This window comes from Danio rerio, chromosome 18 (assembly GCF_052040795.2).
Source record: "Danio rerio strain M-AB ecotype USA chromosome 18, GRCz13ab, whole genome shotgun sequence".
Classification (NCBI taxonomy): domain Eukaryota; kingdom Metazoa; phylum Chordata; class Actinopteri; order Cypriniformes; family Danionidae; genus Danio; species Danio rerio.
In genome coordinates, this window is record NC_141038.1 from 21,282,579 (window position 1) to 21,307,500 (window position 24,922).

The window sequence follows — 24,922 nt, forward strand, 5'->3', positions numbered from 1 at the left end:
AAATTGACCCTTAAATGTCAGCGGTGTGTTTTACAGCTCTATGAAAACAGAAGTTGCCATGTTAAGAAGCTGTTGAGAATGAAATGGGATCTGACACGTGGCACAGATCTGTCATAGCCATATTACTCCTTTAACCTCTAAATATATGGATAGTGTGAAAGTTCAATCTACTGGTCCGGGGCTCTTATTGAGATGTTATAAGATCAGTCCTATAGGTTCCGCTCAGGAGCTGTACAGATGAGAGAATGACCAAGGGCCAATGTGCCAAAAGGCTATCTAATAAACTGTCAGGTCTGATTGTGTCAATAAACTAATTCCCCTTTTAAGGCCTTGCCCTCTGACCTTACAACACACTTGCTATGCGCTGGTGTCAGACAGGAGGTCAGGCTGGAGTGACACTGGGGTTCTTGGTCACTGTCGAAGGCAGATTAAACACTGCACGGCTTTCTCTTGTAAATTACTGCAGAAGTACGCAAAGAAATAGAAAGCTATATAGAAGATTTTGGCTTGGTTATTTGCAAGATTTTCCTCAACATTATGCCACTGGAAAACTTAACTCTTTTATAATTTGGTCAAATAGTAGCTGATTCTTATTCACTTGTACAATTTCATTATAATGTAAATATTTTGGTAGTTTTTATCAGATATTTTATTTTGGACTTTCTATTTATCCAAAATCCTAAAACGTAAGAGTTTAAAAGCAGGATTTTTATTCAACTTTGATGTTATTACAAACTATTAATAACACCAATAGTGAGTGATCATTATACAGCGGCAATTACTAAAAAAATTAAAAACACCACATTATTTGTCATGAACAGATCACATTAAAATACTGCAGATTTTTTCAATTTTTTCCTAAGTTTTTAATATCAAACAAACGTTTTTAGTATCAAATGATATCACCACACACCACTATGTGCCTAAATGTAAATGATGACAGAATGTAAAAGTTTGTGTGAACTACCCATTTTGTAAGGGAATAATATTCCTAGCAAAAAAACTACTTTTTTTGTATTTTTAAAGGGCACCAACAGTATGATAAAAATCATCTTTTGTAAGCTGTTTGTACTGAACTGTGTGCAGGTATAGTGTGTCCACAGTCATATTGGGGTGATAAAAATAATTGTTTTTTTCTGTATTTAAAATAAAATCCAAATCACTTACTTTTTAAGGCCCAACACAATGTGACATAGGAGTATGGCTTCCCTGCCCATCAAATTAGTAGCGCGTATAATCATATCCACTAGTAAGGACGTGCACAAAGCAACTGGGATTAAAAGATCTGTTCAGGTGTCTGTAATCATCATTCATCATCAATCAATCAATCAATCAAGCCTTTATTTGTCACTACACTTTCGTATAGAGAATCAAATGTACATCAAATGTAATCAAGAACAACTTTTACAAGTTTAAAGCATTTTTAAAATTGAAAACATAATTCAACACTACAGCCACATAGTGACAGTACTATTATAAAAGAATATGCTTCAATCACGGTTCGGTGATACTAGGTTGTCGCGGACTTAATTGTAGGCATGGTTAAGGTGCGGGGCGTTGGATAGCGGAAGGGTGTCGCGGACGAAAGTGAAGAGGCTTGGGGAGTCGTGGAAAAGTGACAGTGAACAGCGGACGGCGAAGGAAGATGGTTGAGGAGGGGGATTGGTAAAAAGAGGTGCCAGATCAGATTTCAGAGGTTCCGGATCCGGCGTTTTCGTGCACAAATTAAGCCCTGTTTATGTGCGTGGAACTTTATGACGACATTGTGTGTGACTCGTTGCAAAAATTTTACTAACTCCACAACGATTATATCAAATAGCAGTTGGAAGAGTTCTTACTAGGGAGATCTGCTTCATTCTTGTCTGTCACTGTGCTGTTTATATATGTTTAGGCCATGACTTTGACATGCACATGGGAACGGTGGGTGGGGAGAACTAGCTTATATGCATTAAAGGCACAGGCAACAAAAACAGCTACAATGTCTCAACAGCTCAAACTTCCAAGATTTAAAAAGGTGTAATAAATAATCTGATGGGTGTTTTGAGCTACTAGCCAAATGTGATGCCTGAAGTAGACATGTAGATAAATTAACAAGATTTGTTTTCATGACTCTACGAACTTAATTAAACTATTATAATATATAGAACATGTTGTAGTAAAAGACGAACACTAAACTCGGTTAAGGTACACCCTAACGTGGAATATGGGTTTCGTTGTACTAAGAAAAGAATACACAGACAATTAAGAAGCGTATAGTATACTATACAATCGTTAATATTTAATGGTGCTGTTTTTGATTAGCAGTCATTCTCCTGCTCATTCCTCGTTTAGCATTATACATCATACAATCAAAATACAGAGACCATACAACAGGGGTGTCCAAACTCGATCCTGGAGGGCCGGTGTCCTGCAGAGTTTAGCTCCAACTTGCTTCAACACACCTGCAAGGAAGTTTCTAGTATATCTAGAAAGTGCTTGATTAGCTGATTCAGGTGTGTTTGATTAGGGTTGGAGCTAAACTCTCCAGGACACCGGCCCTAAAGAACCAAGATTGGACACCCCTGCCATACAAGATGTACATTTTCCAAGTTCTCCAATTTGATTACAAAATCTATGACATATCATAAATATAAACAACACAATCATAACTCGAAAAGTGAAAATTAAAAAGCCTTTGTTGACCTTATAGCATTCCTGTAAAATGTGCTTAAATGCCTAAAAAAATGCATACACAACGTAAATTGCATGCTATTTTTTAACCATTTTGACACACTAAGGTTTATTCTTTAATAGTTAGAATCACTGTAAATGTTATTGGTATTAAGTAATTAAACTTAAGACACACTAAAAATGCCTTAACTAATCTTAACTAATGCCTGCAGAAGACTATAATTAAGAGGTATTAGTTTGAAAAGACAATTGAATCAAAGCTTGAAGTTTTACCAAGCCAAATTATCTATTTTGATAACAGTACCTTAGAACATTAGTGTTTTATACACCCTGCAGGCACAGGACGTCAATATGTGGGGACGTTGGATTTTGTTTGGAACATCAGGTCAACGCCAATGTCCAATCTAAAATCAACCTGAAATCAATCAAATATCAACGTCTAATCATGTTACACCTTGATGTTGTGTGGACGTTACCACTATGACATCTATCAGATGTTGGATTTTGGTCACTTTCCAATATGTGTCAACGCATTTTGACGTCATTATTGGATGTCAAAATAACATTGTCTGTAGACGCTGGCTAGACATTGAATTTTGGTTACCTGACGTCATGACCTAAATCTAACCTAATATTAAGTTCTTATGATGTTGTGTGCGTACTCGGCATGTTTATCCAAAGGATTGTCTATTCGCTCCTTAAAAAAGGCCACTTGGACACTCTCAATGACCCTTTTTGACTATTAATACTTTTGGATATAACAATTTGTAATAATGGCTATTCTTTAAAAACAGCACCTCAGATATTTGGGATTTATGAATCCTTTTTCAAAGAGCACTGACACATTAGCTATGCCTGTAGCCCCTTTTGTTTGATTTTGGATTTATATCATCAGTATGTTTGAAAAAAGGGCATATGACACTGAGTAGACACTACACTAAGTTGATTTTAGGCATCCTTTTTTAAGTGCAATGTGCATTTTATGTAAGTTTTTACCCCTTTCTTTGGACTTTGTAAGCTAATGTAGTAAGGTTGTAAATAGTTAATTTGGATGTTAATTTAGACCTCATGAAGCTTCATCATTTTTAAGGTTACCTCAAAAGATTTTTTACAGTGCAGAGGCGCCCTTAACAGTAGGAGGCTAACTAGCATTCCTCGCGTTTCAGACAACACAGTTTGCTTTGCATCTCTGCCAAAAGACATGACAACTGAAAAATCTCTGTTGGTGGAAAAGGGAGGGCATACATTAAAATAAATCGGAGTCTAATGTGGAAAAAAATGATATGGATTTGACCTCGCTGACCTCACCGTGTTAGATATTGATTCAGTCATTTTTCAAAACTTGTGTTTCTAAATTTAGGTCTATTTATTAAGTCCTGCAATGCTGATATCCCCTGTGGAAATGTTGTACACATCGCAAATGATAAGTGAGCAAAGAAGTGATTATATAACTAGGCAACATGATGCATAATTAATTAGAGCTCTGTGATTTTTATCAATGATCCTTGCTGGCAGGCTGGAGATTGAAATGTGTCATTGTTCTTGTAGTCATCCGATTCCCACTACCACTAGAGGGTGGCAAAACACACTCGCGTTGTATTCACTACATCTGTCACTACTATAAAAAGAGCTTTCAGTTGTTCTTCACATTGAGATGGACAGACTTTAAGGTTTGACACAAAACTTTGTTTATAAGCTTTAGATGAAAAATGGCTCATGACATTTACTAAACACAGTAATTTCTAAAGCCAATTTGAACTGTGTGGTTGACTTTTACATCTCCATATGCACTCTAAAATGGTAAACCAACACTGAAATGCTATAGAACAGATATATATTCAAACAAATATCACACACTGCTGTTTTAATCATCAACTCAGTTGGCATGCTGTGATTTTAAAATAGATGATTGACTTTACAAACCGGAGAGCCGCAGCTTTTTTAGATAAATTACTCATTGAGGTTGAATGTACTTCTCTCTCTCTCTATAGCAAATTTCACACTTGAATCTCATATAGTCTCCTGACAGAATGGCTTTTTTACTCTCGCAAATGAAAGTAATTCATACATTCTTCTGATTGAATAGCACCGGGATTCTCCATATTGTCAATTGACAGAGGCACGGGATGGATTTTTATTCAGCACGTCTTACTGAGAATAAACTGCATGCACAATTAATAGCGACAAAAGGAATCGAGACAGATAAATCCAAACATTACTGTCCCATCTCTCCCGGCACTGAACCAGACGGATCTGCCAGACTAGTGCTAACCTGTCTCTATTTAAACATCAATTTACATTCAAACCTGTTGCTAAAAGCAGCCTGTATTTTTTGTATGTGTGTGGGGGGGTGCGGGTCGCATGTGTTTGCCCTTGCAGACTCGCCTCACATTGTGTGCAGTGGAAGGCTCAGCTGCAAGATTGCAGTTTTTAATGAAAGTGAAGGGGCTATAGAAGACAGGTACAATCTGGGCGTATATATCAAGCGCTTTTGTTAAGGTTGACAATGAAGCAGGCTTGGCTGATTCTACAGACTGGCTAAATGGTCCCACCTTTCCCACAAGCACAGGTATTAACTATGAGCGAGAGGTGATTTCGGAGCTGTACTCAGATCTTCCTGAGACCTGTTTCTAAAGGTCATTGCTTTACTTGAACCCATTGCAAAGGTTTTTTGGTTGCAAAGTTATTAAAATTGTTATTTGGATAAGTCACATTTTAAATAAATTACTTTCACAAACTAAAACTGAGAAGAAAATGTTTAGTTAAAATATCTATCACGAGGAAGGAAATAAAGCAAATAGAAGGGCATATAACATATAATAATCTACTTTCTTTGTAATAGTTTTTAAATTACAACCTTTAACAGAATGCTTTAAAGATAAGTTAGTGTTTTACAATATTTCTTTCCTTTTGTAAATGTTTCCCAAATGATGTTTAACAGAGCAAGGAAATTTTTACAGTATGTCTGATAGAACTTTTTCTTCTGGAGAAACTCTTATTTGTTTTATTTCGGCAAAAATAAAAGTAGATTTTTTTATTTAAACCATTTTAGGATCAAAATTATCAGCCCCTTTAATCTATATATTTTTTGATAGTCTACAAAATAAACCATTGTTATACAATAACTTACCTAATTACCCTAACCTGCCTAGTTAACCTAACCTACTTAAGCATTTAAATGTCACTGTTAGCTGTATAGAAGTGTCTTGAAAAAAATCAAGTCAAATATAATTTACTGTCAATCAGTAAGTAGAAATGATTTATTAAAACTATTATGTTTAAAAATGTGTTGAAAAAATCAACACATATACATATACAACCGGTCAAAAGTTTGGGGTCCAAAGGATTTTTGAATGTTTTAAATAAGCTTCTCCTGCTCACTGAGGCTGCATTTATTTAATCAAAAATATAGTAAAAATTGTGAAATGTAATTGCACTATAAATTAAATTTTAAAAATTTGTTTATAATTTAATTTAATAATTTCTTCCAGTGTTTTTATTGATGAATTACCAGTTTCCAGAGTCACATGATACTTTAGAAATCACTCTAATATTAATTATTATTATTAATATTACTATTATTTTTTTATTATTATTATTATTATTATTATTATTATTATTATTATTATTATTATTATTATTATTATTATTATTATTATTATTATTATTAATGGTAATAGTAATAAAAGCAAAGTGACTGGAGTTATAATTTCATTTGAAACAATAATATACAATAGGTAATTAATAATCATTTAATAAATAAGTTTTCAACAATAAAATTTTTTTTCTTTTCTTTTTAAATTTACTAAATGGCGCCTTGATGAACAGAATATTTTTGTTTAAAACAAAACATGAAAAAAAAATTGAGCCCAAACTTTTGACCGGTAGTATTGACAGAACTACACAATGGAATTTCAAGAGTTTTACAGAAACAAAAATATTGTGATATAATGTATGTTGCAGGTCAAGCTTATTATAGTTATTATTGTAGGCTATAAAGTATAAAACTAAAAACTAAATAAAAACAAGTAAAAAAAAGAAAGAAAGAAAAAACACTTTGGGAATGACGATTTCTGTCAAAGGCATTCACGACAAAAACAATACTGAATTAAAATAAAGACTAAAAATTTAACTCTATAGATTAAAAAAAATACTAGATTAAAAAAAAAGATTAAGTTAAAATGTAAGAATGACCAATCAAGCTATTAAAAAAAACTTCATAACTAATAATAAAGCTAAAATATTTACTTAATTATACAAAAACAGCATTGGCTCAGGTTCATTAAATGATATAAACAAATGAAATTTTGATTTTAACATTGCATTATTTAACATAAATCTTTTATGGTAACCCTTCAAATAATGTTAACCATTGAAACCTAATGCGGACATATTTGGCTTAATGATTTTTTGAGTATCATAACTAAAAACTTGAATAAATATAAAAATATGAATTTAAAAAATAATACCTTTTTAACTTTTATTTAATGTTTACAATGCAAATCCAATTAGATCCCCGTATTTGGTAAACAAAGCAAGTCTCTCATATAAAAAATCTACTAAAAGACAGAAAATATTACTTTGCAAGCTGTATTGTAAATAAATCATATGAATGTTTTTATATTAGTCAATAATAATAACTCAATCAATATAAATTTACACACGTTTGCACAAGTAAATAAATAGACTCAATGGTGGTCTAAAAATCTGCGGACTTCTGTGCACGCAGATTCAATGTGGGCCTACTAATTACCAAGAATTCTGCTTTTATAAACTGTAATTAATTAGTGCATGCAGTAGAATTAAAACCGGTCTATAAAGATGATTCTGTTCACTGTATGTCAGTGCATGAGCATTAACCATGATACTGTGATCAGAAAGTGATTTGAGCAGCCGGGCCACCATTTGCATTCGCTGGCAGCAGCGTTTAGGTTGACAAATAGGGACGACAGGAGAGTCAGCCAACTGCCACTTAGTTATTAACAACTCTTTCACTGGTGATTTATTCGCCACTTTTTGAAGAGAGGGCATAGCTATTAGATTATTATCAGGGAAAATTAGCCCTGTTTAAGCATAAGGCCATGACTGGGCCTGACCCCTTAATATCCTTATAATGATGCCATTAACCATACAGATGTGAAGAGAGTCTCCAGTTGGGCTTTAGACACAGTGTGCAACTCTCTCTCTGTCTCTCTCTTTCTCTCTCTCTCTCTCTCTCTCTCTCTCTCTCTCTCTCTCTCTCTCTCTCTCTCTCTCTCTCTCTCACGCACAATGTCTGGATCTGACTGTGAGCTTTTTTCCTGCAACTGTATATTTTATAAATCTGTTGGATTCTTTTGAGTGTTTTAAATGTTACTTTTCAATGAAAATAGGTGGATACTTTGGCTAAATTTAACATTTTACTTACCATTTACTCAAAACTTTCAAGGGTTTCTTGTTTACATTGAACACAAAATATATATATATATATATATATATTGAAAAATATTGGAAAAATTAATAAATTTAAATTCTACTTTGTATTGAACAGAAAAAAGAAACTTCAATATGTTTGGAATAGGTGGAGGCTGAGTAATTGAAATATCCCTTTAATTATGTGTTGGATCTCCTGACCCTTGTTTGTATGTGCTGGTTTGTATGTTTTTAGGTTTGGGCTATTGATCTTGACCTGGGCTACAGTAACCAGTTGGCCATGACCCAGCTGATGCTCATGATGACGAGGGGGACGCTGAACTGCCGCACCAGTAAACTGGAGGTTCCTCCTTCAGTGAGAGAAATCTCTGTAAAGAAGTCATCTGTACACCATACTAGAAGGCAACCCAAATCTGTAAGAATTCATAAATTTAAAATGTATTTATTTTCATTTTCTCAGTTGGGACCTCAATTGTAGTCACCTAAAGGTGTTATACAAAAATGTTTTTACAATTAGTCAGTGTAGAATTTTCCCCACTCCTGCTATTATGATTGGACAGCTGAGAAAAAAAGGACTTGAACAACGTTTCCTCGCATTTTATACCTGATGTATTTTTTTTTTTTATTCATATACAGTTGCTTACATATAATGAAATGCACAGCCTTTCATAGTATACTCCACTTAAAACCATGCACAAATATAGGCACTTCACCTCTACATATAGGCACTGATTCATCCTTGTCCACTGTCTGTACTTTCTCTCTTCATAAGTTAGGATCACTAAAATTGCTTTATAGCATGGTTGGATGAGTAATTGAAGGAAAATTTCATGTGCATTTCGTCAGTAAAGCTGATTCTAGTAAAACTCCAGCATGTGCTGAAAGGAGCCACATTTATAACACAGAGTCATAGTTTACTGACAAGCTACACAAAATTGTGTTCAAAATTGACGATATTGACATCGAGATAATAATTCTGTGATAATTACAGCTGTTTGTGCCACCTCTCTGTGAACTACCGCTCTGTGTAGTAAATGCTCCATTTGAAAATACCACTAATCAGTCATAATCAGTTGAGAGTTTTAAATAAATACTTATGTGAGATAATGTCCATAGTTGTGTGATCATTAGCCACACTGAATCAATGTAAGTAGTAAAAGCTTTCCCTTGAAAATGTACTACTGATCACACAACTGTGCTTCCCTGACAAGATGTGCATGACAAGCGTAGCTTTGCTCTATAATGTTTGAGATGTCATTTAGTCAAAATGGTGGTCTGTGGTTTTGCTGGTCTGTTGATATCAATTATTATGATTATTATTTAAGTAATTTATTAGAAAAATGTAATAAATTATTAAATATAAGTAAATAAAATAGTTTTAAAAATAGAAGACGAATGACAGAATTGAGAAAAAGGTGGTTAAGAAAACATGGTCATTGTAACATGGATATGTTGAGCTCTGGAATTCACTGGCATAATGTCAACAGATCAACAAAGTACAATTTTAAAAGTTTGATTATAAATTTTACAAATAAAATTTTGTCAAGGATCACACATTGGTGAGAAAATGTAAAAAAATCTGAAATTTTGCCCTTTTGCCTCTCCTCAGGAAACCTCAAATGGGGGTCTGTTGTTTTGCTGTCTTCACTAGTTTGTTTTTCTTATTCCATATTCTCTGTTTCTTTTCTAACTGTGAAACTGGCTGAGTTCAAGTTCAAGGACACACTATGAAGTGCAAAAATAATTCAAAGCACATGTCTGATTACAAAAATCTGGCAGTGCATACAAAAGCAAACTGTACTTTGCGCGTTGCCTGCATTTGGCAAGCCCAATGTGACCAAATTTAAAACAGTAAAACTCATTAAAAACAGTAATTATGTCTGTGTAACACATTACAGTACATCTGATGTACTAATAATCTAATGTACTTTAAGCACTCATGCTCACAAAGGACAAATGGATTTGGACTGTTTGCTGTCTTGAATTTCCTGTAGACTGATCTGCGGTGACTTGAGCAATTACGGTTGTAGATGTAAGCTGATCATTCTTCCTGACTTTCTGTTCTCTGGATGGAGAATACAATAAAAAGGACCAGGGGCTTGTCAAAAAAGAATCATGAAACCTTGATAAAAGTAGTATATTAAACTTATTAGATGTATCTTACAGTAGATTGTCTTAAGCCATAATAGAAAGTCATACAAGTCACAAGGATGACATAATTTTAATTTTTAGCTTAACTATCTCATTAAAGGTTAACGCTCGGAACTGCTTGAGATGCTCTCAGCTCTTTAAAGCACAGAAATACCATTATCCCCAATGTGTTCCCTGAGACTGGACTTGAGAGCAATAAGTGTCCTCTGCTGGATATTATCCCGATAAATCAAGGCATCCATAAAGATTGATCCAGCTAAGCTTTGTTGTTTTATTTTGGTTAAATACAACTAAACGCTGTAATTACGCTTCCGACCTGATTGGTGTTTAGAAGAAGCTGAATTCATTATCATTTTGATAGATGAGCCTAAATAATCAGCCCATAAATAATGCATACCATATTCATTATGCATGTGTATGCATGCCTGAGCACCTCATCAACCTGATGCCAGCCCCCAAACAATAGACTTCCTTTATTAGCGGCAAACCAGAGTTTACGCTTGTTAATCTGCGACTTGTATTATTTTATCAAACATTCATTTAGTTTGTATGTGCCTGTGTCGCCTGGCTCCCGCCTGCCTGTCTTAATGGCTCCGGCTTTGGCCATCATTTAGGCCTGGAATATTACAAACACAATTAAAAGCCTGCAGGAAAAGCTTTTTATTGTTGTTTGAGGATGGTGTGTCTGACAGCAGAAAACAGAATTGTATAGAAGAGAATTACTCATGCCCTGCACACCATGCGAGGGCTTTACCCTGCATTTCATATCTGTCACTGAGAATATACCTCATACCCGCTACGAGTCCTGCGAGTCCTGCCACTCTTAACTAATCCACTCCTGTGGTGTTCTTTTAGACACATCTTTTATCTGCCATGAGCATTGCTGGGTTTTTTGAGGAAACCATCCTGTTTTCCGTAGTGGTGTAACCTAATAATGCAGGACTTTGTGTCCCTGGTGTCCCATATGAATGTGAGACTAATGCCCCTTTTTCCATGTGGACTTTTGAAAGCCTTCTATTTGTTTCTGGAATGGCTGTTCTTGTTGTTCCCGAGAGCTCAGTTCATCATTTAGATGTACTGGTCAAATTTTTAGCAACAGAATTAAATGCAATTTGTTGTTAAACGGGGCTGTATGTAGACTTCAGAAACGCTTGTTGTTAGTGACACTGGTGGCTGCTTCTAAGTGAACTGCAGCCAGCAACTCATTTCTTGTGCTCAAACTTTTGTCCTTGTAACATAAAAAAAATGAAATGCATTTCAATGCCATGATACAGAATTAAATTAGAGACCGAGCAGTTGTCAACGTAGGTATTTTGTATTATTATATTATGTTTTATATTGAAAAGTTGGCCAATGATAACCTTTAATTTGGCCCGCCATCCTATGTGAAAAGAGAGGGAGAATGTTGGCGGTTGGGGCGAATACCTTTGACAGAAATCGTCATTCTGAATTTTGAATTCAACATAATCTTTTGTTTATTTTTTGTTTTATTGCTGAGCTACAAAAAAAGCAACTGAAATTAAATGTTGTAAATGAATCATACTTTTAAAATGCAAATACTGTCACTTAAGCATATCAAGCATATCAAGGCAAAGACAAGTGCAGCTCGACTAGTGTATTCAGCATTGAACTCTATAGTATTATAAATGGAATTGTTTATGCTTTTAAAGTACTAAGTTCATTATAAAATGTTAAAAATAATATTGCATTAGATATTAAATATGATTTTAAGCATATATATATATATACCCAGTACTGGGTTGTGGCTGGACATAGTTGGCGGTTCATTCCACTGTGGCGACCCCTGATAAATAAGGGACTAAGCCGAAGTAAAATTAATGAATGTTACAGACAGTATACATAATTTCAATGCAGTTTCACAAAAAGTCATAAGGCCGGTTCTACACAGGGTTTTGACTGTAACAATAGTCACTGTGAAAGATTATATGATTTTGACAGCTTAATTCTTGTGTCAGCAACACAGTGGCTCAGTAGATAGTGCTGTCACCTCACAGCAAGAAAGTTGCTGGTTTGAGCCTCGGCTGGGTCAGTTGGCATTTTTGTGTGGAGTTTGCATGTTCTCCCAGCGTTCACGTGGGTTTCCTGCGGGTGCTCTGTTTTCCCCCATAGTCCAAACAGGTGCATGAATAGGTACAGGTGAATTGCATGGGTAGGCTAAATTGTCCATAGTGTATGAGTGTGAATGAGGGTGTACAGATGTTCCCCAGAGATGGGTTGCATCTGGAAGGGCAGTTGGCGGTTCATTGGTATCATTATAGGTATATATAGTTATATAGTTAGTTATAGGTATAGTTTATACTTTTAGCTATTTATTTGGGGGCCCTCGGGTTTCCTGGGGCCCTAAGCAACTGCTTGCCTTGCTTATAACAAGTTGCTCGATGTCACTGAAAAGACATTTACACCATGTCTGAAAATTCTGTGTGGAAGAGATTCTATGCTCCTATTGGTCAGCATGGAATCCATCTTGGAGAAAAATTCTGATTCTGTCATTAATCAGCAGCATTTGAGTTCTAGCTATATTAATATTTTAGCTGTTACATCAGTGCCACTTTTAGTGAACAAAGCTGAATACTATATTTTGGTTACAGTTTTTTTTTTGGTTGAAGAGATGCAAAAATATATGTATATATTTTTTAAATATTCATTGATTCCTTTTCCTTCAGCTTAGTCCCTTATTTATCAGTGGTCGCCACAGCAGAATGAACTGCCAACTATTCCAGCATATGTTTTTTATGGAACAGATGCCCTTCCAACCGCAACCCAATGCTGGGAAACACCCCAACACTCCCACATTCACACACACTTGTACACTACGGCCAATTTAGTTTCTCTAATTGACTTATAGCGCATTTCTTCAGACTGTGGGGGAAACCGGAGCACCCAAAGGAAACTCACACAAACATGGGAAGAGCATGCAAACTCCACACACAAATGCCAACTGGCTCAGCTGTGACTCGAACCAGCAACCTTCTTGCTGTGAGGCTGTGAGGAAATACCTTTCGATACCTTTTGAAACGATACAGCATGCTGGTAACAAATATCCTAAATGCACTTAGACACTTAGAGCAATGCTTAAAAGTATATGTAAATGTGTGCCGCATCCATTTAAAAACAAATACATTTTAGAAGTAATAATTAAGTGATTTATTAAACATTTATAAATTATAATAAATAAATAAATAGAAAAATCACAGCAGTTAAGAAAACAGTAAGGAAAGCATCTGATCATAGTAATATGGGTATGTTGAACATAGTTGAACTATGTAGAATTATTTTTTTTTATCTGTTAATATCGACAGATGAAAAAATTACAAATATAACAGTTTGTTTTTTACAAATTTTACAAAAACATTGCACCTAAAAGGGGTGACTTGGTGGCTCACACCAAGAAGGTTGCTGGTTCGAGTCCTAGCTGGCCATTTGGCATTTCTGTGTGGAGTTTGCATGTTTTACCCATGTTTGTTTGGGTTTCCTCTAGGTGCTCCGCTTTCCCCCACAGACACAAAGACATGCTGTATAGGTGAACATAAACTAAATTGACCATAGTGTATGGATGTGTATGTGAGAGTGTATGGGTGTTTCCCAGTACTGGGATGCAGCTGGAAGGCCATCCTCTGTGTAAAACATATGCTGGATAAGTTGGTGGTTTGACCACTGATAAATAAAAGAACTAAGTAGAAGGAAAATGAATGAATGCGTCTAAAAGTCTGTCTTGTTTTTTGTTTTTTGTTAGTCAGTTGCTCATACATTGATGAGAAGTATGTGAAAATTCTGAAATAACACCCTTTTGACTCTGTGTTTATATGCTCTCCTCAGGAAACCTCAGTGACCAGTCGATTTGCAGTGATGTGCACCCGGCTTCTTCACACCAATCTGCCTTTAGTATACTATAGCACGTTTTTCCTGATGTGCAAAGCGCAGGGCATAGGCTATGATGTCAAGGTAAACCTTTGCTTGCTTCCCAGTAATATAACCCAAGTTCTTTGATTCCAGAATAAGTGTTTTCTTTTTTATGTTTCAGGCAAGGCAAGGCACTGTGTTTGCCCTCCATGACAGCAGATACAGAAGAAGTCTCGGCATGCTGTGAGTTCCCACAATAAACAAAGCAGATGCATTACCCTTATCTTTCTCCAGCTCTGTTTTTCCTTTCTGCGTCCCCATTTCCATTAGAGCTATATCTAGACCTTGAGCAAACTCCCAAAGAGCAGATTAAACATTATGTAGCGAATACCTTAACCGAAATGTGTCAGTGCAAAACATACTGCCAAGTCGAATTAAAGGCATTCATCACATAAATCCTATACCTGTCCCATCCAAGCCCTGCTTTCCCTCCTCATTTCTCCCTGAAGAATAGCACACTCTTTAAGGCTGAGAGTTCTCATTAAGCTCCTTACAGCCCCACAGCCAAACAAGGTGATTGTTTTTTTGTTTTTCTCTGATGATGGTTCTGGGGGATCATTAGTAAGCTCGTTTGTTTCTCCGTGTCGTTAACAGAACAATCTCGGAGAATCTCCAGGGAGCGTTGCTGACCTTTGCTCGAAACCTGTCAATCATTCATCAGGAAATATCAGCTCCAAATATGCAGGGGGCAAGCAATTTTAAGGTATGTGGGTGTTTTCTTAAGCTACTTTTTCAAAGATTGTCAAAGTAGTATCTAAACAGGAAACAATGCTCTTAAGTACAATAGTATCATTGTTCAGAATGAGTCAGTTTAGTGTTGATTCAGTTTAAATCAATAGTGTACATCAGGGGTATCAATGTCAACGCACTGGAAAAATTGCTTATAAAACAAAACTTGATTTTATTAAGCCTTATGTACTGTTAGGGGTTTTGAGTCTTAATTTGGACATACATTTTTCAGCTAGCAGAATTATTTTGGATGACGAATCTTATTTTGAAATATTTTGAGAAAATGATTTAAAGAAAAAAAAAAAACTAGTGATACACTCTGGGCAAATTTACTACACGTTTGTTATGTTAGGGATGAAACACACAAAATGATGCATTTTCAATATAAAAAGTAGTTGTGGACTGGATTTTTAAAAATCTTTTATCAAAGTCTTAGACATGTAAAACAACATTGCTTTTGATGAATTGTTTTTGATCGATTACATTTTAAAACAGCAAAATAAAGTGTGTGTATGTGTGTGAGAGCGACCTTTGCACACTTACCTTGATGTGTCTGAAAAAATCAAAATATGCATCTCAGTTCTCAGAACTACAAAGAGTAAAACAAAAACTGTATTTATGCACCATTAAATGTGGTTATAATGTAAGTCAATGGGGCAAAAACAGCCACCGACAGTAAATTAGGGAGAAAAAAATGAAAATCTAACAACGAATCAAAGCTAATGTTGTTACTAATCATTCACATGTCAAAAACTGTGATAAAAAGTCAAAACAATCTAGTCTACAATTTATTTTTATATTAAAAAAAATTAATTTTGTGTGTTCTTTCACCAAATCTGTGACATAATTTGTTAACTTGGCAATTAAAGAGTTAAAATCCTGTAACTTTTAAAAACATTTAGTGGTTTTGATCAGGACTGAAAAAATATTTATCTGATGCATTTTTACAGCAGTTTAATTCAGTGGATGTTTGGCTATTAAAAGATAATTATAAAATAAATATATATAAATTAGTTTTTTACAAGTGCAGTCACCTTTGTGACTGTGACCATGGATCACAAATCAGTCTTATGTTGCACAAGTATATTTTTGGCAATATCAAAAAATACATTTTATTGGCCAAAATTATAGATTTTTCTTTCATGCCAAAAATCATTAAAATATTAAATAAATAAAAATACAATCCATGAAGACATTTTGTAAATTTCCTACTGTAAATATATTAAAATTCAGTTTTTGAATATTATTATGCATGACTAAGAACTCAATTTGGATAACTTTAAAGGAGAATTTCTTAGTATTTTTCAAACAGTTCCAAATATTGTATAACAAACCAAATATTGTCATATCCTATCAAACCTTACATTAGTGTCATCATTTTGCTTATTTATGCAACTTTCAGAATATGTGCATCTATGACCATGTAAACCAGGTTTTTTGGTTCAGGGTCACATACTGTATAAATACAATTGATTGCATAAATACAGCTTCACAGAGAAAAACTGAAAAATAGCTGAATCAAATGTAGAAATAAAGTATGATAACAAAGCTTGACACTGAGGTACTGCTACTACTACTACTACACCTATATTTTAAAAGTTGTAGTCATAAGAAAGAAAAACAAGAAGCTTAAATTAATTTGCAGTACATGGCTTTGTCAAACTCGTATCATTAAGAAAATTATGCAAACAAATCAGATTCTGCTTTGATATACCTTGTTAAATCAAATGTGTGAAATTCCTGATATGCGTTCAAGTCAAGTACAAGCAATTCTATAAAGGACAACAAAGTTTGTATCTAGCTTGAGTCAGTTTTATGTTGATTAAGTTCAGTTCATTACCATTTGTCAATATTGCAAGTATCTTCAGAAGATGATCGTTCCATCAACCTACTGTACTTAATTCATTTCATCTTCTGTTCTTATCCAGTGAGGCTAGTTAAAGTCTGCTCCAAAGACTGATCTTTTATAACTATAATAAATATAAATGCAGTGGGTACGGAAAGTATTCAGACCCCCTATAAATGTTTCACTCTTTGTTATATTGCAGCCATTTGCTCAAATCATTTAAGTTATTTTTTTACCTAAATGTACACACAGCACCCCATATTGACAGAAAAACACAGAATTGTTGACATTTTTTTTTCATATCTATTAAAAAAGAAAAACGGAAATATCACATGTTCCTAAGTGTTTAGACCCTTTGCTCAGTGTTTAGTAGAAGCACCCTTTTGATCTAACACCCATGAGTCTTTGGGAAAGATGCAACAAGTTTTGCACACCTGGATTTGGGGGTCCTCTGCTATTCCTCCTTGCAGATCCTCTCCAGTTCTGTCAGTTTGGATGGTAAATGTTGGTGGTCAGCCGTTTTTAGGTCTCTCCAGACATGGTCAATTGGGTTTAAGTCTGGGCTCTGGCTGGGCCATTCAAGAACAGACACAAAGTTGTGAAGCCACTTTTTAGCACGTTATTTTAGCTTTGTGCTTAGGATTATTGTCTTGTTGGAAGTTAATCTTTCAGCCCAATCTGAATGTCACACTTCAATGAAGACGAAGGGACCCAAGTGCAAGTGACAGTTTATTGATACACAAAATAACAAAGAGAGACTGGGTGGCTGGAAGTCAAAGGTCATAAGTAGCAATAATCTCCGTCAACAGAGTGAATCAAAAGTTCATCAGGAAGAACCTCAATCTCCGTCAACAGAGCGTATCAAAAGTTCATCAGGGAGAACTCCAATCTCCGTCAACAGAGCGAATCAAAAGTTCATCGGAGGAGAAACTTCAACCAGCACAATAACCAGCGAACTTAATGGGGAGAGCCTGACAAAGACACAGAGACAAGTGAGGACAACGAACTGACAAGGTGAGACAGGAACGCTGAACATTTATTGCCACAGTAATGCGCTACACCTGGAGCGCAATAATCAGCTGAGCAGTGCTAGGCGACCGATGACCATGATCATGTGACCGCCCAGCTGATGACATGAAAACAACAACAACACTGACAGCCACGCGACTCTCACACAAACACAGAGACAATCGCACACACACACCGCAAACACAAATAAACAATCGCACCACGCAGACACATCATAGAAGAGCAGATAGATCCACAACCGTGACACTGAAGTCCTGAGCACTCTGGAGAAGATTTTCATCCGGGATATCCTTGTACTTGTCTGCATGCTTCCCCCATGCTTCACTGTTGAGACTGTATTGGACAGGTGATAAGCAGTGCCTGTTTCTCTCCACACACACCACTTGGATTAAAGGCCAAAACATTCTATCTTGGCCTCATAATACCAGAGAATCTTATTTCACACCATCTTGTGGTCCTTCATGTGTTTTTTGGTAAACCATGAGGGCTTTCATGTGTTGGGCCACTCTGGTGGAGGGCTGCAGTGATGGTTGACTTTCTACAATTTTTCCCCATCTCCTGACTACATCTCTGGAGCTCAGCCATAGTGATCTTTGGGTTCTCCTTTCGCTCTCTCACAAGGCTTTTCTCCCTCAGTAATTCAGTTTGGAAGGGTTGTGGTCGTCCCAAATGCCTTCCATTTAAAGGTTATGGAAGCCACTGTGCTCTTAGGAACCTTAAGAGCAGCAGAATTGTTTTTGTGTAACCTTGGCCTGATCTGTGCCTTGCCACAATTCTGTCTCTGAGCTCTTCGTGCAGTTCCTTTGACCTCATGATTCTCATTTGCTCTGACATGCATTGTGAGCTGTAAGGTCTTATATAGACAGGCGTGTGGCTTTCCTAATCAAGCCCAATCAGTATAATCAAACACAGCTGGACTCAAATGAAGGTGTAGAACAATCTTAATGATAATCAGAAGAAATGGACAGCACCTGAGTTAAATACACGGGCGTCACTGAATACTTACGACCATGTGATATTTCAGTTTTTCTTTTTAATAAATCTGTAAAAATGTCAACAATTCTGTGTTTTAATATGGGTCAATATGGGATGCTGTGTATACATTGAGAAAAATATGAATATAAAATATTCATATATATATATATATTATTAGAATATATAAATAATTTTAGCACATGGCTGCAATATAACAAAGAATGAAAAATGTTAGGGGGTCTGAATACTTTCCTCACCCACTGTATATCCACAACACAGCAGTATGTACCATTTACTCAGAAAAGGAGTTGCTCCAAAACCTCAATGTAATGCTAATCATAATAATCAACTTCATGCTTCACAGTCTTCAAGGCTGTTCTATTTAATGTGGGCATTTTTCATTATCCAAGTCAAATTGAATTTTGACACAACAATCGGCAGCATGTAACCTTTGACAATACATGCTGTACCCATATATGTGTACTCAAACATGGGTTCACTTCCAGTTCACATGCAATTGTTTATCACAATCTTGTCTAAACATGGTACTCCAAATCAATTATTATTGTCAGAATAATAACTATGTTTATATTTTTATCACGTTTATAATTCCTCGCATTACACCAAGTGAATTTGGACATATTTTGCTTGAGCACCCATTTTCAGAAAATGTGTCGTAATAAAACCTTTACAATACACAAGGTAGTCAGTTATTAAATTCAAGGCTTTATGTCTGGCCACATTAACTGCAGTTGAAGTCGTGTGGGTATTGTCATACACTGTGAGTGTACTGGAGATTCAATGACTCGCTGAACTGCTCCATTCAACACACATCATTACTTGATTTGATAGAGGAATTCTTATTCACCGTTTAATAGTTACAAGTTTGGGATGTGTAGTCAGACATACACTGAATGCCTGCTATTGTTTGCTTTTATAAGGAGCTTATCAAGGACATTGAAGAGGTCTTGGGCATGACCATACAAAATCAAACCGCATCTCAAGAAGAAAAGGAGATTACTGGAGTCGGAAGCGATTGGTTATCAACTCATAAACTACATCAACACAAAATGAGTCAATGTACAAAGCCAATCCTACAATAGCGTTTACACCTTGAGTTATAATTGCTTTCACCAAGCCTTTAAATATAATATAGACATAAAACTCAGTTAAAGCGGAAATGTGGTTAACATGTAGTAAAATTAAAAGGAGAAACACACTTGCACATTGATTTGTCCATGGCCTTTTTTTAGGCCAAACTATAGTGATCTAAATCTATTGTGCCTCTTCCCGCTCTATGAAGATGAACAATAAGACCTTGGATAATTACATTTAAGTCACATCTGCCTTTTAGGAAATCTTAGTTATTTATGAGTACAGATGATATAAATATGCAGTCAAAGACAGTACATTAACATTCGACACAGGCGCGATGCTACGAGGGGGAGGGGCAAAAGGGGGCATTGCCCTCTCAGAAAGAATTTGTTTACTTAAAACTGAAAATTTCCACAGTAATCAACACTATTATTATTATTATATTCATTAATATTAATATGAACCTATAAAATTGACAAAACGCAGAAATATTTTGAATGTTTTTGTTTATTATGAAGTTGCTAAAGCCAATTTTACAGTGTGAAAATAATTAAGCAGCAGCAGTCTCAAGTTAGGACACTTAAAAATGCCTTTTGCGTTTAAAATGTAACTAATTTCCATGTTAATATCTGTGAATTTAGGGGGATTTTTCTGTGTTTTTCTGGCTAAACTAATGCCTTAATGTAAGTAAGTGACACATTCAGCTAATTTATTTTTTATGACATTAGATTGTAACATTTATATTTTTCCTAACTCTGATAGATGATTAGTTGAGCAATAGGCAACGTGAAGCGTGATGACTCGGTTATGCAGCTTTCCCTATTTATTTACTGGTTATACGAATAGTGGGTTAGCTTGCATGTGTTGTCAAAGTTTGAAGTTTTTACCTAAAACTTTAAACATTTAAACTGTTTGGGAAGAAAACCAAAAGAAAAAAGGAGAATAAAATACAATTTAAAGCACTCCTTTGGCTCTGATGCCATGTCTGTCTGCATTAATAAACAACATCATTGCATTACCTTTATTAATAAAATTAATTATAGCGAAACTGCACATATTATTATTATTATTATTACTATAAAAACTATATTACTGCCTTAAGTCAGTAACTTAGGCAGTAATGCAAAGTAATAATAGATATATGAATATACTGTATAGCGCAAATGAAAGGAACAAGGGGGGACCAAAATCATTCACCAGGTCTAGTGCCCCCCTATGGGATTAAAATGCCCCCTCAGTTATAACATCCTGGCGCCGGGCCTGATTCAATAAAATGACTGTGCAACTTTAATCATAATTATACATGCATATGAATTCAGCAGATGATTTTGCTAAACTAAGACAACATAAGATGCATGTGTTTTCCAGCAGTACATGAAAAAGTTATCACAGTTTAAAAATCAACTTTATTTATGTGTTAATGAACATCAAAACACAAAACAACACATTTCTTGAGGAAATTAAAATTACAGATTGCACAATATTGGAAACATTTAACATTGCGATTGCGTTACTGTGCGACTACAATTTCACCAGATGACTTAATATCTCTGTTTGAAAAGAATTTATAATGTTAGACGGATAGGCAAGATTATGCAGTGGGAGTGCATCTCTATAAAATCTAAAAAACAATCTTTAACATTTTTAGGGTCCCCCGACACATTTTCTTTGTTGTCTGTACTATTAGCAGTGCATTTCTGTATTCGAATGTGTTGTGAGTATTTTCATGCACATGTTTAGTCAGAGATTGCTAAATTAATGTTTACTGTTTGCATCTCCATACAATTTAATAAACAATCTATAGGCTTTTGGGGGCCCCAGCACATTTTCATTTTGTTCTGTGCTATTTGCAGTGCATTTCTGTATTTGGACATGTTGTGAGTATTTTCATGCATAACAATTTATAAATACAATCAAGAAAAAGATACAATTGAATGAAAGTATTTCCCCAGTTTAACAGTATTCAAGTACAGTAACTGAATTCGAATAAATAATTAAATTAGATTAATCGTAGTTAAAGTAAAAAATTGTACAATTTCTTATTACTGCTTTTAAAACCATTATACAATCACAGGCATCAAAAACACATGCAAATGATAAATTATAATACAAACTTAACGTTGCATTTACCTTACTACTGCAGATGATCATATTGTGATATCGATGCTGAAACTATATATTGTGCAGCCCTACTGCACAAATACACAAACACACACAAACACAAACTTTAGGCATTATACTTCAATTCTTCTTTAAATGCAACCTTAAATAGTAAACAATCAAAAATCTTCAGTTTAATACTTTTAAAAAAATGTACATTGATTTTCACACATTGGATCAATCATGTTTGTTAATTCAAATTACATGGATATAAATAAAAGTTTACGTTGTTTGTGGATTTATCTGTTATTTTAGGAAAACCATAAATAAATGTTTACTTTTTTGGTAAAGTTTCTGTGAATTTATCTGTTCTTGGGTTTCTTCTTGGATGTTACCATAAAAACACTCTTATTTAAATGCCTATGGAAATTATAACCACTCAAACAATCTGTTTTAAAATAGGTATTTACTACATTTTAGTGCACATTGGTATTCACTCATTAAATTACAGATTTGTTAATTATAATGAACAGAAAACCTTAAATGATCAAGTGAAACTCATTTTGTATTTGATAAATATATAAGAAATTGTACTGTAAATGTGCAGTTTTGGGGTGCACTAGCTTTGAAAACTATTTAAATGTAGATTGACCAACATATACTCACTATCAGTAAACAATTAGTATATCCTGATATTTATCAATATATTATCTTATTTTATATGCAATTAAATTTCTGGAAAGTGTATGCAGGATTGCATGAGAATGAAGATCCATACTACCGTAGCCTACATGCTGCAGTACTGTATGTAGATGGGAACAAACGAAAAGTCTTCCTTGTTTCCTCCCGGAGAATATATTAACCGTACCAGGGAAGGTTATGCGGCTCGTCTCTTATATTTCTTGGGTACAAGTAGCGCATTATTTGTCTCGTTCGTAGAAACAACAAAGTAGTAAATTAATGTAAACGTGTGTAAGTGTGAAAATCCGCTCCGGTAAGTTGTGTAACATCTGACAGCCGGACCGTCTTCGCGAAAGCAGAGATGCAATAGCAGTAAATAAATGTGCAGTTTGTAAATATTTCAGGGATTCTGTTTGTTTAGGTTTGTGCGCTTTATTTCACATGGCTTACCTCTTGTAGTGTTTAATGTATGTTTGCATGCGAAATAATGACGTGACCAACCCTTAACGTTACTCTTGAAACGCTTTACATACATTTGAAACCTGCAGTTTAACGTAACGTTACTCGGAAATGACAGATATTCTTCGCAGGGTCCACGGCTGCTTTCTAAAAGTGGCCCTGTTCCCCAGTACATTTCGAAATAAAGCTGTTCGTCCCTCAGCTTCTGAAGTGTTGACCTGCCACCTGACGCAGCGCGCGCTCCCGCCCTGGACATCATTCTGCGTGCGCTACCGTGACGTCATCAACGACCAGTTCGGCCTGTCCAACTTCAACTGGCAGGTGCAGGGCACGAACTACCACATCCTCAGGACTGGGGCTTTCCCCTTCATCAAATACCACTGCACCAAAGCACCTCCACAGAACCTGCAGTTTGAGAATACGTTTTTCGGAGCTCTGAAAGTCATCAATTTAGGTCAGTTCGGATATTGTTTAGAGACCTTCTGTTTCTGACAGTACAGCAGATGTATTTGTATTATGATTTTCTCTCTCTTTTTTAAGGTATTCCATGCTTGGCGTATGGATTGGGCTCATGGATGGTGGTTGGCGTGACAGAGACGGTTCAGACCTCTGCAGGACCTGTTACTGTTTACTTTGCTTACAAGGAGGCGGAGGGTGCTCAGTTTTAATATGTGAAACACAGTAATCAGAGAAAGGACCTGGGTTTGAGAGACAGTAGTTGACAGGCAAAAAAAAAAAAAAAAAACTTTTGTGAATAGGCAAAATAAATAAATTAATTAATTCTGAACTTTATGGTTTCCTCTTCTATTTAACACAAAACTATGTTTATCCATTTGTAAAAGGCAACATTCAGATCTACAGATTCAAAAATAGAGAATTCCTCTTGAAATTTGCAACGCACAATTTTTACAGTAATCTCAAATATTTAGTTAGATCAAAGAACCAAACAGATGATTTATCAATGACTGTGAGAGGCCTGAATTGGACATTTCCCCCAGTTTTATTTATTTTCTTATGTTTTGAAGTTAATGAATTTGTTGAAAATATGATATCATTATCAGCATTATTAGCAGGGGCGGATTTAACCAATAAGCTAGGTCAGTTTCCGCTTAGGGTCCCAGAAACTCTGAGGGCCCCAAATAAATACCTAGAAGTATAAATGATAAATTAAATTATATATAACATCATTTTCTATCATATTGTGTACGTTGAGGGTCTAAAAATTTAGATTTAAATGGAATTATTATATCTGCATAAATGTGTCCCCCACCTTCAAACATAGAGCGGTCCAGCAGTCTAATCATTAAAGATTTAGTTTTAAAAACAAAACAGTTCATTTATTATGTTTAGTTGTGAATTCAACTTAAGAAAACTAATCATTTCAAAAGTTTTCCAAGGTGCTTTACATGTTATTATTATTTTGCATTTAGATTAAATGTAGAAAATGAGATCAAATGCTATAAGAAAAAAACACCAAAATAATAATAATTAAATGCAAAAAGTGTGTTTTAGAACTTTTGGACCCCTTGGCTGGAAATGCTTAGGGCCCCCAAATCACTAGATCTGCCCCTGATTATTTGGCAATCTTTTGGTTCATTTGTAAGAGAAGCTTCATATTTAAAAAAAAATAATAATAAACTGATTTTAAATTTGACCAACTTGTTTAAAAAAAAAATTTTTATGTAAAGATTGACCTGTTCATTACTTTCGCCTACCTCATTACTTTCAAGTCTTATGAATTTACAAACCATCTATTCACATCAAAAAAAAAAAAAAACTATTTTTGTAGTTCAATACTAGGGTGTTTAAAAAAATATAACACTTTGTTGATGAATGCTACAGCACACTAACTAT

The 24,922-nt window shown here is 35.0% G+C and overlaps 2 protein-coding genes across 14 annotated transcripts in view; both read left to right on the top strand.

The window, feature by feature from the left end:
• Positions 1-22,278, top strand: part of iqch (IQ motif containing H) — a 62,656-nt gene extending 40,378 nt beyond the window's left edge. For 12 of the 13 annotated variants that reach the window (XR_015514394.1, XR_015514395.1, XR_015514396.1 and 9 more), the window contains 5 exons: positions 8,318-8,497; positions 14,071-14,196; positions 14,276-14,337; positions 14,749-14,857; positions 19,675-22,278. Coding sequence is in view for 7 of the 13 variants with exons in the window: in XM_087292432.1 (XP_087148558.1) it covers positions 8,318-8,497; positions 14,071-14,196; positions 14,276-14,337; positions 14,749-14,857; positions 19,675-19,836 (639 nt within the window). In the remaining 6 variants the exon portion in view is untranslated. The remainder of the gene's footprint in view (positions 1-8,317; positions 8,498-14,070; positions 14,197-14,275; positions 14,338-14,748; positions 14,858-19,674) is intronic. The other variant, NM_001045129.1, reaches the window with a different exon arrangement.
• A 507-nt stretch (positions 22,279-22,785) lies between these two features.
• Positions 22,786-23,830, top strand: zgc:162898 (the record flags this gene model as incomplete). Its single annotated transcript, NM_001082953.1, is given in 2 exon segments — positions 22,786-23,522; positions 23,609-23,830. Coding segments are annotated over 2 exon segments (471 nt in total). The 5' UTR covers positions 22,786-23,179.
• Between the last annotated feature and the right edge of the window lie 1,092 nt (positions 23,831-24,922).